The 17,032-nt window shown below is 39.8% G+C and overlaps 2 protein-coding genes across 2 annotated transcripts; one reads left to right on the forward strand and one right to left on the reverse strand.

Moving 5' to 3' along the window:
* Positions 1–2,948: 2,948 nt before the first annotated feature.
* On the forward strand, positions 2,949–7,349 carry LOC146478518 (WASH complex subunit 1-like). Its single transcript, XM_085112111.1, has 3 exons — positions 2,949–3,802; positions 5,146–5,405; positions 6,169–7,349. The coding sequence occupies exons 1-3, from the start codon at positions 3,045–3,047 to the stop codon at positions 6,534–6,536; spliced, it is 1,386 nt and encodes a 461-aa protein (XP_084968237.1). The 5' UTR covers positions 2,949–3,044; the 3' UTR covers positions 6,537–7,349.
* An 8,425-nt stretch (positions 7,350–15,774) lies between these two features.
* LOC146478519 (uncharacterized) lies at positions 15,775–16,832 on the reverse strand. Its single transcript, XM_085112134.1, has one exon. The coding sequence runs from the start codon at positions 16,624–16,626 to the stop codon at positions 15,895–15,897; it is 732 nt and encodes a 243-aa protein (XP_084968260.1). The 5' UTR covers positions 16,627–16,832; the 3' UTR covers positions 15,775–15,894.
* Between the last annotated feature and the right edge of the window lie 200 nt (positions 16,833–17,032).

Here is a 17,032-nt window from a genome sequence, read left to right on the forward strand (position 1 = left end):
CACAGGAGTCTGGAAACTAAAATTGTGCAATGTACACAGTATTTCCTTACGAACTATTTGATTGGTTTATTTCCAATGAAAGCGCAATGTGTATCGTGATTCAACCAATTACAGAGCGTGTTATAAAAAGTGGTCGCGTGCTTGGAAATTTACAACACACAATCCGTACTGCGTTCTAATATATCCAGCGGTCAGAGAAGAGTGTGACGCAATCTTGTTCCAGTCTCCAACGTTCAAAAAATCCAAAACATAACCAATATGGTGGACGACACGAAGGCAAAATACGTTGTTCAATGATTTTACTCGATATAATTTTATTTCATGGAGGACGAATTACAGAAATACCGGGCTAAGAAAGCTAAAGAATATAAAGGGGGCTCATGGAGTGCGTGGAGGCCTTCGTTTTCTCATCTTGGGACAAGAATATTGAGCAATTTTAACGAAGAGCCCAATGAACAAGTTTTATTTCGGTTCATACTATTCTTAAAACTGCTTTTGTGGATATTGCTGTGGGGTTTCTTCATTCAAATTGAGTTTGGAACTGTGTTTTTTTTCGTGTCGTTGTTTTACTGGGTCTATGTGAGCATGCAATCGGGAACGAGAAAACCTTGGGAACCAAGTGCTTATTCTGTGTTCAATGAAAACTGTGAGGCCATTGATGGAACTCTGAATGCAGAACAGTTTGAGCGAGAATTAAAGTTTGGAGCAGGGGCGGTTTCAGGAAAATGAGATTTGACCCGTACTCATGTCATAATGAAGCGGTTTAAAGTGGATGTGGTAATCTGGACAGATTTGCTTGGACCTATTTCATTCCTTTTTATCTTCTCTCCAGACCAGACAATTTGCCCATATATGTGTCTCTGACTAGTCAAGTGTACAAACGTACTGCGGAATTGCAGATGGATACAACACGTGGAAGCAGAAGCAAAGACAGAAGTAACTAAGCACCAGCTGGTTGTTTAAAGGAAGGGAGTGTTCTTAGAGTTCAATCGACTCCTTCAAAAAAATGTAGCTGCCCAAGAAGAACCTGAAGTTCCTCCACACAACATTAACCCTATCTGGACTGGTTCTCTGGGGCTGGGAGGGGGGGTGGGGGGCAGGGGGGATCTGACCATTCCTCCATAACTCTGCACTGAAGTATCAGATATGACAATGATACTTAGATGGTCAGTAGTACATCCAGAAGTGTTTCCTTTGAGGTGTGTAATGGGAAGTGGTGACATGACATTATGAAGGAATTATGTCATGGCTAGCCATCTGGGATTTTGTTATTTTCAAAAAACTTTAGATACCAGCAAAATTACCAAACGGTGATCAAACCAACAGAAGAATGCACAATGATCACAGGTATAAAAGTTACCATATCAAAGTTAAGATTATTTTCATTAAAATGAGGAAAATTCCAGTTTCTGAATTCTCTGCTAGCAGAGGTCTCTGAGCGCGATTAGAGACCTTTTGCTCACAGGGAAATTTCTGAAAAACCTGCCAGTCAGAATATGGTTGTCATGGCAATGTCAAATACCATTAGCATAATCTTCCACATTAAATTATTCCCAAATAAATCCATAGTAAGTAGACTAACTAAAATCAAATAAACTTAATTTCATGATATTTGCATGTGTATTAAAAGCAAAATTATAAATGTTGAGAACTTATATGACCCTAAATTACATACATGTAAATAAATATTTTAGTGTAAATTATATAAAATAAATAAAAATAAAACACCAACAGATTGCTTGCTTCTTTTATGAGCCCTGATTATCCAGCTTCAGTTTTTCGCCAAAATGTCCCACCCTGGACTTTTGCCAAAACCTGCAGTTTAGTGCGTTGTTCAAGTAATTTTGATGAACACTCATGTTAACTTTCAAATTTGTAAAACAAAAAAGGTTAGGAAAAATGCAATTGAAGTTCTGGCTCCAGTTGTTTAAAGGCCGGATAACTTTATCCTGTGGATAAGTCACTATCCGACAGTTTCAATCTGTGCAAAGATTTCAGTATTTCCTCAATTGTACAAGCCAATATGCACACTCTAACCATAATTAAGTTTGGGAGTGTACGAAAACCTTGGACAACGTTTAACGAAGTATATTTTTGACCCTGAATAGTACCTTATCCAGCGGATAAAGTTATCCGGCCTTTGAACAACTGGGGCCTGGTGCATAACCAACCTCTAGTGAGTTCAGATTTTTTTTTGTTTTTGTTGTAGTTCAGATTCACCAGAGGTTTTGTATGTGGCCTTGAATTCAAGGCCACATACAAAACCTCCGGTGAATCTGAACTAAAGTGATCTGAAATGCACTATAGGTTGGTTATGCTGCAAGTCCTTCAATTAGAAAACTGAGTTAAAAAGGAGCAGGAAAAGAAATAGTTGAACAAGACACCTGTAGTTGTCCCAAAAGCACATCACTGATTAGCCTACAAAAAGAATTTCTATTTTTATCCACACCTTCCCAGCTAAGGATGGTCAGAATTCCATGCCTCCAAGTTTTGTCAAAACTCTTGGAGGGAAAACAACTCGGGGTTTGATTTTTGGGCGGTGCCTTTGAAAAATTAATCGGATGGGTCCAATTTGGACAGCTTTTTTGAACAAAAAAAATCCTATACCCCCCTTAGAAAAAATGAGCCATCTTTGGGGTGCTGCTATAAAATGGAATGTCCCAAAGGCCCTGGTTAGTCTGTTTCTCTCAGATGACTGAACTTACAAGGGCTTCATAAAAATTGATTTTCTTTCAGGAGCCCAACTGATGGTCCAAGATGCTTTCAAATCCATTGTTTATTAATTAGTTGTTATTTCATGTGCAAACATAAAGAGTTTGCATGTAAATGCAATAAAAATTTAATGTTTATGCTGAGGAGCGTGCACATGAACACGCGAGTTATGCATTCCTGGGCTTTCTATAATTGGGGGGAGGGGAGGGTAAGAGAGGGTCTGCATGGCACTCTTCCCAGACTTCCTCGTCTACAACTCGTGACCAAAGATGGCGGATAACAAGTAGTTTGTGGTTTTTATCATTTCCTCGTCAGTAAAAGAAGTCACCGCCATGCCAGTGCAAACGTACAACGTACCGTTAGTTTTGCCCAGTCTTCGAAGAGAGGAATCGATCAACCAAATAGTTGACTCATTGGAATATTTGGAGAAAGTATCCAAGGACATTTTTACTAGGATCAGCAAACGAGTTGCGGAAAATAAGGAACGGCTTGCAGCAATAAATCATAGAGCGGACTTGGCACAAGCTCGGATTGATAAAATAAAAGGAATAAAAAAGGCGACGAGAGTGTTTTCAAGCGCAAAATACCCAGCTCCAGAGAAGCTGCAGCCTTACGAGACGTTGTATTCCTATGAGAATGGACTAGCCGAGTTGAAACGTCAAACGTACAGCCTGAACACGAAGTTCATTCCAGTTGATGAGCGCACCTTGAAGGACAAACTGCAGTTCTATAATGTTCACCTTAATGTAAAGAAGAAGCAGGATGAGATGAAGGGCGAAGGGCTGGGATCGCTTCCAAAGAACCTTGAATCTGTGAGTTCTCTGTTGCTTTTCAATACCACTGAAAATCCTTATAAGAAGTACGTGATGCTGGACCCACTTGCTGGGGCAGTGACCAAGACTAGGAGTAACATTGAGGAAGATGAGGAAGACATTGGTGCTGCACCAATATCCATCACCCAGGGAGAAGCACTGGACCGGTTGACTGCACAAAACTATTTTTACGTGCCTAATTTGGGTGATGTTCCAGAGATCGACGTGCCAGTTTATTTGCCAGATCTACCAGGGATAGCAGATGATCTGTCTTACAAGTAAGATTGTAGCATTATTGTCATGTGGTACATTGTTTACACCACAGTGTAGTATATTGGTTGTCGTTCGTCTTGTTTTGTTGCGTGACGAGGTTGACTGTCCAGAATTGTCAATATTGGGGTTAGTTTATAGAGAAACTGTGGTGCTGCATTTGGGGTGGGGGGGGGGGGGGGGAGAAATATTATTTTGGTTTTCTTAACTAAACTGATAGGTTATTTGGCCAACATACAGAGATTCATGAGCTGACGTTTAGGGTGCTTGCTTTTGAATCACTATACAATGGCCAAATTACCCTATCAACTTATTTGATAAAACAAAATAGTTTTGTCCAGAATTTTGACGGAAGTCGCTAATGTAACATGTCAACCTCATCACCTGATGGAGACTGGTAATAATTCACCAGAAGAAACATTGCAATCTACATCTTTTGTGACCTCATGAAGTTTGGCATTTTATTATTATTATTATTATTTTATTATTTTTTTATATCATAAACAATTTTTTTATCGTCTTTTTTCAGCAATCCTCAAAATTACTGTATGTGCAAATCAGATCAAAATGAGTGTATCTACAATGAGAAATCTCTATTTCAGCAGGACCTTTAAGAACCTTTTTGCAGTGGAACGAAGAAAACCACCAACAGTAGAGTTATTTCTGCAATGTTTAAAATGTTGGGAAAGAAAACCAATCAGATATGAGATGATTCATGAGAAATCTGCAATCTGTAACATTAATTATTTTTGTGGTCTGTGGTTTCTTTTCTGTGGTTTGATCTCACATCTCACTGGTTGTGGAACAAGCCCAGGGGGGGTACTCGGGTATATTAGTGACGGGGACGTGCGAAGACCTTTTTTGGGTTTGAAATTTTCCGCTTGGGACTTTTTTGGGTTTGAAATTTTCTGGTGGATTTTTTTGTCCTTAGGCAGTCTGCCTAAAGTTTTGTGACCGATGCATGAGGAATGAATAAAGTCGGACGCATGAAATATCTCGCATTCTCTTGGTGTTTTGTACTTTTATTGTTTTTGATGCTTAAAAAATTTGGACTTTTTTTGGGTTACGTTTTTGGCTGCTGGACTTTTTTTGGGTTTTCCTTAGCGTGACGGGACTTTTTTTGGGTTTCAAAATTTGGCCTCATTCGCACCTCCCCGTAACTAATATACCTGAGTACCCCCCCTGGGGGAACAAGAAACATTGCAGAAATAAATCTATTTTACTGTGATAGGTTTTCACCTGCACAGTCCTCAAAAGGTTTTAGCAGCTGTTCAATTTTCCTAATCCTAACCCTTTCTGAAGGTACTGAATCACTGCAAATGGCATAACTCAGTTTGTTTTTACTCTACAGTGCTGACCTTGGTCCTTCAATAGCACCATCCCTCCCTGGTTCCAACATACCAGACTTGCCAGATGTCATGGAAGAAGTGCCAAGTACAGAAAAGGCACCTCCTCCACCCCCGCCATCATCTGGCCCAGCTCCCCCACCACCTCCCCCTCCTCCTGGACCTGGTGTTCCACCTCCACCACCACCTCCTCCACCACCCCCTCCTCCAGGTCCTGAAGCACCACCTCCCCCACCCCCACCCCCACCAGGAGAGGGACCTCCAGGTGAGTTGAATTGTAACAACTTGTCTACTTGTTTTTGCTATTGTGTATTCCTGATTGAAATAAAAGTATTGACTACCCTTGGTGTGTTGTAATTTTGGACCTTTATTGACTAAGATATATGTGGATGTGAGGGCAGACTGTAGACTGCAGGCTGTATGAATGTAGACTGTACAGGTTTTGTTTTATGCAATGAGCTGATGACAAGCCTACAATACAATATTTGTTTTGTCAAACAGATCTACATCTTGCCTATTATTATCATGTGTGACACATCAAAATTTAAATATGTCGCATGGTTTTGAAACATCTTTTGAAACCTTATGACAATATTATTGTAGGCACCCGAAGAAGGTATGCATGCTTCTGAGGCACAGACAATGTGGAATTACAGGAGTTGTATGTGGACCTGACAGTTTTCTCTGCTACAGTATTGGTTCTTTTTTTTTCTTTTTCTTTTGTATTAGTATCCTAGAATTTTATTATACTTAATATTTATTTGGTATTTACTGTGTCTCCAATTAGCAGGTATGCTAAAGTACTTTGACACAAATAAAGTTATTGTTGTTGTTGTTTTTGCATGATGTCAGCTGTGTATGCTAGAGAACTCACATTTGACAGTTATTTTGCCTGAACATTTGCATTCAGATAGCCTTTCTGTATAGAGTGTAATTCCCTTGAAAGTAATATAAGTGGCAAACATAACACCATTTAAATCAGACTTTATACAGGAACTGTTACAGGTAATTGTTTTTTTCTCCTGTAGTGAAGCCAAATGATGTCCCAGCAGAAGTTGCATCGGATGGCCGTGCCTCTTTGATGGAGTCCATCCGCAAAGCAGGTGGGAAGAGCAACGCTAAATTACGTAATGTCAAAGAAAGGAAGCTGAAGAAAAAAGCAGAGAAAGAACAGCCTACTGGAGGTGGCGGCGACCTTATGGGTGATCTTTTTGCTAAGCTGTCCATGCGTCGTAAGGGTATTTCAGGATCGAAAGGGGACTCTGGAGGTTCCTCTGAAGTACCCTCAGGTGGAGGATCAGCAATGGACAGGATCTCGGCCATGATTCCTGCTCCACCAAAGGCCGAGCGCTCGGAGTCAGTGCATTCAGGAGGCAGTGATGACTGGGAGCCATAGGTCTTTAGTGATCAAACCCTATCATGCCGTTAGCACTCAAGATAAAAGCATTTCACAAAATCATTACATTAAAATATACATTACCATGAGAAAGTGCTGTTTGATAGATTTGATGTGATTGGTCATATATTAGGATTGAAATTAGGTGTAGCAGACTAAAAAAGTAGAACCATATGAACTGATTTATGATTTGACACTGGGAGTCTGTACACCCCATGTCCTCCATGGGACGTGAGGAAATATGATGATGATGATGATGATGATGATGACTGAAAGGATGGATTGATTTCATTATTTCAAATGTTAGACTGCGAATTATAAATGATGAAACAGATAAATCTCTCTGTGAAATTTTGAAATAGTGCATGAAAAATTGATACACTTGTTGCACTTATTTACACTTATTGCCAAGGACAATATGACAAAAGTGGCGAAAATTCAAAGCATATTGTGTCAATGATTTAAAGACTAAAAATAACAGTAAGCACCCAGCTGCTTTGTTGAAGGAAAAATCGACCGACAGTGGAGTTCTTGCTTATCTTGAACTTCTTGGCTGGTTTCCAGGGAATTTTTTTTTTTTGTTTTTACTATTTGAACCTCTAGTTATTTCTAAAACCCCCATTTAAGTTGGAACAATATTTGTGCCAACCCCAATAGAATTTTTCCACAACTTTTCTCTTGACACCTCGAACTGAATACAATGTTGAATAAACAAGAAAAGGCTTCCATCATTTTCTGTCTACCAGCTGTTATGATGAGCAACTACTGTAAAGATCGATATATAAAATAATAAAAAAAAGTGCAGTAAAAAGTGACTGGTTTACATTTTTTGCCGTGTGGTAATCCAAAGAGGAAAAGTGCGCTTTTACTTTCTATTTCTAGCAGTACTGTGTAGGCTGAATATAAAAATGTAAATATAATTTATTTACCCACGAGGTACCAAAGAGCTCTCGGAGCTCGTTCAAAGGTGTCCGTGCATTCCAGGTCGAATTGAAATTTGGAAATGTTGGTTTTTGTATAAACATTAATGTTGACAACTTCTGTTTGAAAGGGGCCTCCATGCTGTTCGGATTATTGGATGAGTCTTGCAACAGACAACGATAGCATGCATGCAATTTACCACGCCTTTAGCCTTAGGGACAATGCTACTAAAAGAGTTTAAACGGCCGCAAGTGTTTTCTTTATGACTACACGTCATGAGTTTCATGCAGTTGTTCTAAGTTGTGATTTGAAACTACCCCAACGAAGTTAACAAACATCTGTCTTGAATGTAGTTTGGCTTGGCGTGGTTAAGACATATTTTTTTAGTTCACTAGCTACAACAACAAACAACAATAACTTTATTTATGTCAAAGTACTTTTTACAATAACTGTCCAAATTCTCGCGCGCTGATTGGCTCGTAGCTATTGTCTATAAGAGTACAGACAATAACAATGACGTCAGATGTAACGCGCGCGCTTTCTCAACGAAAAAATAGTCAATTCCACTCGTACTTTTTCCATGTTATTGTAAACAACAAATCGACGACAGTTTTCTATGGTCTATACTCTTATAAACCATAAAATGACGCCATAAAATGTCCAAAACTTGGCAGTGAAACCACTCGCCTGCGGCTCGTGGTTTCACTTGAGTTTTGAACATTTTTTGACGTCATTTTATGGTCTATAAGAGTATAGACCATAGAAAACTGCCGTCGATTTGTTAATTAGCATACCCGTTACCTGCTAATTGGTGACACAGTAAATACCAAATGAATATCAAGTATAATAAAATTCTAGGATACTAATACAAAAAAAAAAAAGAACCAATACTATTCTATTAAAAATACCCCTTGTCTCTACGAACTGCAGAGAAAACAGTCGGCTCCACATTCGTTGCTGATTAAGTTCGAGAGATCCAATTGTCTTACTAATTTCTTACACTGACTCAGAGTGCTTGCACTTCTTGTGCCCCGAGGTAGGCGGCGCCATAGTGTCGGTCCAAGATACCTAATGAAATGCTTTCCGTACGTTACAGTATTAAAGCGTGGTATGACGAATTCTGAGTTCCTAAGGCTGTATTGGGTGGTTTGTAGATTAAAAAGATCAGTTGTTCAAAGGCCGGATAACTTTATCCAGTGGATAAGTCACTATCCGACAGTTTCAATCTGTGCAAAGATTTCAGTATTTCCTCGTGCACAAGCAAATATGCACACTCTAACCACTGCTTAGTTGGGGAATGTACGAAAACCGTGGACAACATTTAACGTGAAGTATATTTTAGACGCTGAAGAGTGCCTTATCCAGCGGATAAAGTTATCCGGCCTTTGAACAACTGGGGCCTGATATGTATGTGGGGCAGATGCCATGTTGAACTTCAAACATACAGGAAATTACTTCAGTAGAACTGGTACGGAAATTAGCAAGCTACGGTAGTTTTGTTCAGTTGTACTCTAAACAGATCACACAGCAACTTGGCCTCTCCATAGTTAATTGAGGGACTGGTTAGGAAACATGAACCTTGCCATGAAAACAATGGCGCTGCAATCCTTTGTTTTAACGTTCACACTCCAGTTGAATATCTTAACATTAACAAAAACGTTTCGATTGGTCAGTTGCTCCAACACATTCCAAATTCTATTGTTGTTTGTGCACAGTCAAGGCCAAAAATGCCAACAAAAAATATATAACAAAGATGTTTGTCATGTTTCATAACCATTGCATGCCTAACTATGGCCTCTCTGAAGACAAGGGCAAACTTGCCATACAAATAAGGCAAGTTCTCAATCGGCGTAATATCGCAGACGATTTCGTTTTTTCCATTTGAGGTAAATTTAATTTTGAAGTGACCTAGAGGTGCGTTCTCTCATTTCGCTCGTACCTATAAGCAGAGGAAAAACTGAGGAAGGATAGCTCATTAACAGCATCTACACCTCCGCGACGCTGTTCCAGGCCAACTGGGTGAACGCCTTGCTAAGTTCCCGGTAAGTTATCAGCTACTTAATTCTAGCAATTTGAAATTTTACTATCGAACAGTGGACATCTAGAACAACCATTGAAAACTTTGGAAACTATTTCTTCTTAGATCGAAATCAGTTGCATAATGTTATGAAGGGCTTTTTAAACCGAGCATTATACTTTAAGAAGAAAGGCCGTGCCTTTCGAAATATTGGAAAATAAATTTCCCTAACCGTTAAATCAGCCTTGGTCTATTTTGAATTATTCGTTCCACAATTTGTTGCTGATTAGACTCTTTACTGACAAGTCTTACTATAGGATCCAGTACTTTTATTTTGTCGCGGTGTCTCTTACAAACACAGTAACTGCAGCTTATCACAGGATGTTACTAAAATAGGGAGTGGGAAATTGAAATGGGAAATTGAAAATGGGAATTTTTTTTACATTAATTGTTTATAATGCGGAAAACATATTTTTCAGCGGCGATTATCGCTATCCACACTTTTTTTAAACGTCCTGCGCCAAAATAACAGGAAAGGGATAAATTAATTGATGATAACGGGTAAAGTTACCCTGTCTTGTTTCGTCATTTCTCTCTCCGTCTGAGCGCGCCTGGGACGGCCTGTTCGCAGACTACTGAAGCAAATGTCTAGCTAGGGCGTTTGAATAGGTCGTTTCAGCATTTTCGGAAGTGTTAAAAAATGTCGAAAGCTTGTTGAGAGCGAGCCAGTTGAATCAATTTTAACTTGGTTTAAACTTTCATTCAACAGCGATTCAGCCGTTTCCTTTGTTCTTGAAAGTGTTGAATGCCACTGAAGCCGTTTGCACTCTCCGTTCATCTAACATTTGCTCAACATCCGTTCAGGTTTTGTTGAACGAATGTTGGTCAATGTCGAAACCGTTTAAAAGGGCCTTAAGTAGACCGCTATTTGTGTTGGAAAATTGTTTTAATGTTTATCGGAGAGTAAAGCTGAGGTTCTGAACTTGTATTTAGCAATTTATTATATGATATATTGAATTTGTCATTAATTAAAAATCCAAGATTGGTTAGATGGCCCGAATTGCTGGGTATATGAAAGTGGTAGAGGCATCAAAGGATTAAAATTGTTGTTCGAGGAGTCGAAAAAGAAAGCTTTGGAAATAAATTAAACATTTTAGAACATTTTAATACACAAATAGGTTATATATTAAGCAAACAAAGTTTCGACCTCTTGAGGATGTAATTGTCAAATAGACGATCTTATAAAAATATGCACATAAACGAAGTACGTGACAAGGAAAGGGACAATAAAAAAAAACATCATTTATGTTATGCAAATATGTAAAGATAATCTGTTTAAACAGGAACTGACCTTGACACTCTTGAACATGACAATGACGTCCTGAAGATGTTGAACGTTTTTTCCTTATATCACTCGTTTTTTTATTAAAATGTTTCCCTCGAGCAGTTTAGTTATCTTAACTTTTAAATGTTAGCAAACAATTTAAGCAAACCAAGCAACAGTCGTAATGGTCTTGCAACTGTACCCCAGTAGAATCACCTATCAGATCTGATCTGTTCTAAACAGTACCGAGTCAATTCCCGAAGTACATCAGTGTCCGTGATGGACACTGATATTTTCTTAGCCAGGCAATGATGTCCATAGTCAGTTAATGGTTGAATGAAGATGTTTCAGCTACAAATTAAAAAAAGAAATTGGACCCTCTAGGTACTGTTTTCACTGAGACTGAAGGTGGGAGCCCCATCCCCTGGGGTCGAGTTATGCTTTTAAAATGACTCCATATCCTTTTGATCCTCCATTATTCGTAACGGGATGTAGCGAGATGTCTGCAAGTCAGTAGTTGACTTTCAATTGGAAACTACAGCTACAGATCAATTTTAGACTGGGGAACTGAGTTCCGCGCGAGTGATGGACACACTCGTTTGACTAGAACAGTTGTATATTCGTTATCAGCAAGGTGTGACATGGTACATGATGTGCAGCATGCAGCACTTATTGAGGGTAATGGTAATTATTGGTAATGGTAATGTATTTGTATACCGCACATATCACATATTATAAAGGGCCGTTTACACTGACGAAATGGTACGGTACCCAAAATTTTGCTGTTTGGGGTCCATAGGGGCCCATGGACCCAAAACAGCACCGATTTTTCTTTACAAAAACAGTGTGGGTACCGTACCACTTTTCAACGGGTCCGTACCATTTTTTACCTGTCGTCTAAACGGCACTTAAGACTCATGGTGGTTTACAATTCTTCTGTGGGGGTGAGGATCGGACGTCAGGATGGAAAAACGCCACTGGCAGCCGCTATCAGTTCATATTTTGATCTCACCCACCCACCAAACCCACATATGAATGTGAAAGACAGATGAAATAAGGGATAGAGGTTGACAAACACACCGGGGACTACGTCCCCTACTCTTTGCGAAAGATTATCAGGAACAAGTGTTGTGAGACGGGACCTACGGTTTATCGTCCTTATCCGAGAAGACTAGAAGTCTAACCGTTTGCAGATGTTATCACAAAGGCAGCGCTTTCTCTTCAGTTATTTAAAGACACCGAGTGTTCGTCCGGCCGGGGTTTGAACCCACGGCCTTCCGAGCACCAGTTCGGTGCTCTCCCAACTGAGCTGAAAGGTTGGAGGAATTGGACTAAATTGACCTTTCTCTAAATGATGATAATTTGACATACAGAATGATGAATTAGCTACTAATGAACTTTGAAAAAGTGTTTCAGTTCATACAGAACAATGGTAATGCTGGATCACCTACAAAGGTTCGCCTTTCAGCATTTTAAGAACCAGGTGCGGAGCTAAGCCTTCTTGGGATAGTGTGAATTTTGAAGTCTCTAGTAACATTATTGCTACTAAAAAAAAATTTCCAAAACATTTTTGCTCTCAGTATCGACTTTTTTGTCTTCAAGAGCTGAAAATTCGCTTTTCAGTGAGCAAGATGAAAACTCGGTTAACCTTAAATTGCAGACTAGCGTTAACGGTCTTAAATCAAAGAGCCAGGCCCGGACGTTTCTTAGCTGGTGGTAACCAATTCAGTGTAATTTTGATTTAAATGGTTTTAAGACCCCCCCCCCCCCCCCCCCCCCCACACACACACACACCCATTCCCTGCTATTTGAACTTTGGAGGATTGGCTTGTTCAAATTCCTGCCTTCTTGAGCCTAAAAGCCATCAAAAATGCTCTGTGGCCAAGTGCTCCAAGCCTCTCCTAAAGGACAAAATTTCAACTTTAATCAGTCACTTATGGTCCTGCTTTGGAGACAGCAATATACTAAATACATCTTCAAAAGCTATTTTAAAACCTGTCTTGAGTGAACCATTGAGTGCTTACAACTCACAAAGATGAAACCCTGACCTTGAAAAACTCCCAAACTCCCAGTGCTGCATGGAAAACACATGCACAAAATTCCACTATAGGTAGAAGTAAACCCAGTTCAAATTCCCCACTATCTGGATAGGGTACATTGTCAAATTCCCAGGGTGGGGGAGCCTGATAAATTATTGATTGCCAATAACTCTATGCCCCGTTTCATTCAAAGCCCTCCAAATGCTGCATAACATTAACTGGCTAGTGACAGCAGTTAAGCTCCAGTTGATATCAGAAGTTGTTTGTCGGGTCTGATCAACAACAAAACCTGTCAGCTGCAAACTATATTTGCATGTAAATTCAAGGGGTTTAACATAAAAAAATATTTTGCTAGCATATATTTTTGACATTTTTTCAGCTATTAAAAGATATGTCAGCAAAACATTTTCTCTTTCTGCACAGCTGTTTTTCATGTTTTGTAAAAGCAGTAAAAGAAGCCGTATTATGTAATGACTTGCACTGTTTTTCACTGAAGAAATACTTTATTTTCTGATTCAATCCTTCAAACTTCCTCTTATTTCTCAGTGAAACAGTTAACCAAATAGCATATTCAAGGGGTTCGGCCTTATGCACCCACTGGCGCCCAGAAATTTGACGATGATGATGATGATATTCACGGGTTCCCTAGCCCTTTCCAAAATACCAGGCACAGGAGTAAATTCACAGTGGTTTGCCACCTTAGTACTGTTCAGCAAAACCAAATAAGGAGAAATTTGATGCTTAAAATTATAGGGTTGCCATTCATCAGCATAAAAAAAAAATCCCGACTTTTAATTCACCAATCACAACCAATTTTCACTGACAAATACAAATCCTTTAGAAACAAAGCCAGCAAAGAAGCGTTAGAAATAAATTCCTTCATAAAGATAATTTGAAATTACATTACCTTTGCCAACAAGGAAACTCTTTGGCAAACCTTGTGGCAAGACAAAAATAAAATGTCCTGAGTTTTCTTAATGCAAAATTCCATCACCTAACTTTTCCTCAACCTTGAACCGCAAAATGTTTTTCCAATTTTTCCCCAACTGTGGAAACAGGTGATTGCTATTAACTTGAAAAAATGAAATAAATAGGAAGCTAGACCCAGTCAGGGCAAGGTGCAAAAACAAACAGCATTGAAACAATGCCAAAAAAGAAAATTAAGAGATGAAAAACAATTCCACCAGGGTGAAAATAAAAACCATTGGAATGTAAGAGATATTCTAAGAACGGGACAGAATATTCCAGGCTTGATAATTTTCACAGCAACTTGTTCAATGGCAATAAGATTTTTTTGTGTGTGTGTGTGTGTGTGTGTGGGGGGGGGGGGGGGGGGGGCAACGGCATCAGATCTCTGTTCTCAAGTTCCCAAGACAAGAACAGTACAAGTATTTGCTAACAACTGATTAAGGGCTTGTAAAAGTGCACAACTGTTTTTGTGGTCCACACAGAGGGTATGCACCAACCCTCTTGAATCAGTTGTTTTAAAAAATTAACAGGTAACTCAAAAGGAATTAAGTGCAAAGCCGAAGCCATGGATCCTTGCTCTCATTTTCACACTCCCACAGGGCACAATTCCATAACAATACAAAAACTGCAAGCACTAAATGCAGTCTACTCCTACTAGTAGAGATCCTCAAGTTTCCAATAAACCAGGTGTTTATGGATACTCCGGATATTTAGCATTCTCAAGTCAACTAACAAAGTTTGTTTCGAACAAAACCTGCTCGCATAATAATATTATTGGCTAGTACAATCAACCCTCTCTTTGTGCTAACCCCACCGGCCGAAACACCGGGAAGAGACATGAAGCTCACTCAGACTAATCGCTAGACAAGTAATCATAACATAATGCGCTTATCAATGTTGGTTAAGCTGCTGGGAGAAGGCTGGCAATTTGGCAAGGGATTTCATTGCAATTATCTGCCTGTTTAAGTGGACTTTCTAAATACCTTTTGCGAGTCCTGTGACAGTCCTGGAATGTTTTTGAAAAGCAAATCTCAGTCCAAATATCCTGCCTCTCCCCCCCTCCCATAGCAGCCTAACATTATATTGAGATGCATAGCGCGCTTTGTCTTTACCAGCGAGAAATCGATAAATTATTGGAATTCTCCAAACGTCTGCGTTAAAAGTGTAGTGAAATACCAGCTACAATATAGCTACAGCAGCTAAGTTGCCAGGATTTTAGAATTCATTTAGAGAATGGCAATTTTAAGACTAAATATTCATAGGAAAACACTTGAAGGTAGCCGAGTTTTGATCATAAGCTTAATGTAAATCGTGCCAAACATGAACAAAATAAACAAAAACTTAACTCGGGACACAGAAATCTCAATTGTTATTGAATTGTAAAGCGCGATTCTAGGAAAATAATTGCAGTATTTATATCCCTCTAAACAATGCGCCACTTCCAATAACTAGACACTGTCTCGACAGTTAACCAATCTTCATTATTTCTCACGTCGCAGTTCTGTACGTTCCAGCTCGTTTCAAGCAACGACAAAATTGAACTGAAATGATATTCTGTAGACACGATGAAAGGAATTTTGCTTAAATCGTCAAGTGCTTCTTTCGTTCTGATTTGTATTGAACGGCCGATGAGTTAGTGAACTCAAAAGGATTTTGCTTTTTGTTTCCAATGAGAAATAAGAATTATAAAGTTCGACGTTCTATAGACTGCCTTTCTCATGCAAATATGCCGACTTATCAAATACAATACCGAGCTTGGAAAACTACATGCTTCTAGTTTAAAGCTTCAGGGATTATCAATTAAAGAACACAGAGGTCGAAATTTGCTAACAAATGCCGTTTGGGCGAGAGAAATGTCCTCAAAATTACTTCCGAAAAGACATTTACCAATACGGAAAATATTACTTAAACATTCACACCGTACATTACCCGCAACATCGCTCGATCGAAGTCAACGGCACACATCCATTGTTGATCAATCTGTATTTATTCGGCTGTGATGTTACACCAACAATCATAAATTGCAGAGATCTACATTTTTTACGTCCACAATCAGTTAAAACACAGTTCCAATCGTTAGGATCTAATCTAACGAGAGGCGACAAGACCATGATGAGTCGGTATTCCATGCGACAGAAGAGCAGCATTAACTACTGGATCTTTATACGCACCGGTGGTAGAGAACAGGCTACGGAGAACGTTGAGCTCTTTAGTGAGAAAATCGACCTTGGATTGCAGGCGTGAATTCTCCTCTTGCAGCTCATCAACTTTCTGTTGGGTCTCCACAAATTTCTGCTTGCTCTTGAAGCGGCTCTTGCGGACCGCAATGTTGTTACGTTCCCGTTTCAAGCGATATTCATCGCTTCCCTTCTCGGCCATCGCTTTCTTGGAAGATGAAGAGCCTCGGCGAGATTTTGGTGCCTTCAGTTGCGAGGAGATGGAAGGGAGCCTGGTCGACTTCTGCTCAGGGTCTTTCGCCAGACTAGTTGATTTGTACGTCACAGCCGGTTTTGGGGGGTTAGCTTTGGATTCTACCTTTACAGGAACGTATCCTTGCTCTACTTCGGGTAAATATGGTTCCACTACTTCTCTACGCTTGCTACTTTTGTTGGGGGCTAAATACTTGGTTAGATCTTCGGGACTGGTACTCAGGGTGGCAGGATCCAGGTAAGAGGCAAAATCGATCGAGATGTCGTTCAGATACGTGCAGCTCTCGTCCAGATCAGAAGCAGAGCTCAGATCAACGTCTTCGAACAGCTCAGAACAGGGAGAATTCGCTGCTGACCATTCGCCTGACTCATAGAGATCGAGCACATCCATAGGAGAACATGTTGAGTAAACGCATGTCTCCGGCTCTTGCTTCAGGTCCAGTCCGTCAAAGATGGGGAGGGGAAAATCTAGTTCCTTTAAGGGAGGTATTTTGGCGACTTGTCCGGTAAAATTCTTTAAAAAATGGTCGGGTTTTTACACCCTAACGTTTTCGACGACGCTTCCGAATCGTTGCGGTTGGGAAGAGGGGCGAAGGTAGGCAAGCGCAGCATTTTAGGGCGGCCTTTATCCAAATTTAGACATAATAGCAATCGCTGGCGTCTGATTGGTCAATGCAGCACAAAAGTTGCTATTGGTGACCCCCAGTGACCCGCATCTCATTTCAAGCGGGGGTGCATTGACGTTTCTCATGTGACTGTGAGGTCAGCAATATTCAACAGATTGCGAAAGAAAATCG

The sequence above is a fragment of the Pavona decussata genome, unplaced genomic scaffold (genome assembly GCF_977016875.1).
Source record: "Pavona decussata unplaced genomic scaffold, jaPavDecu1.1 SCAFFOLD_64, whole genome shotgun sequence".
Taxonomy (NCBI): Eukaryota; Metazoa; Cnidaria; class Anthozoa; order Scleractinia; family Agariciidae; genus Pavona; species Pavona decussata.

Coding starts and splice junctions, on each gene's coding strand:
- LOC146478518 (XM_085112111.1), top strand. CDS start 3,045: ATGCCAGTGCAAACGTACAACGTACCGTTAGTTTTGCCCAGTCTTCGA. Junction 3,803..5,145: donor GCAGATGATCTGTCTTACAA/GTAAGATTGTAG, acceptor TTTACTCTACAG/TGCTGACCTTGGTCCTTCAA. Junction 5,406..6,168: donor ACCAGGAGAGGGACCTCCAG/GTGAGTTGAATT, acceptor TTTCTCCTGTAG/TGAAGCCAAATGATGTCCCA.
- LOC146478519 (XM_085112134.1), bottom strand. CDS start 16,626: ATGGATGTGCTCGATCTCTATGAGTCAGGCGAATGGTCAGCAGCGAAT.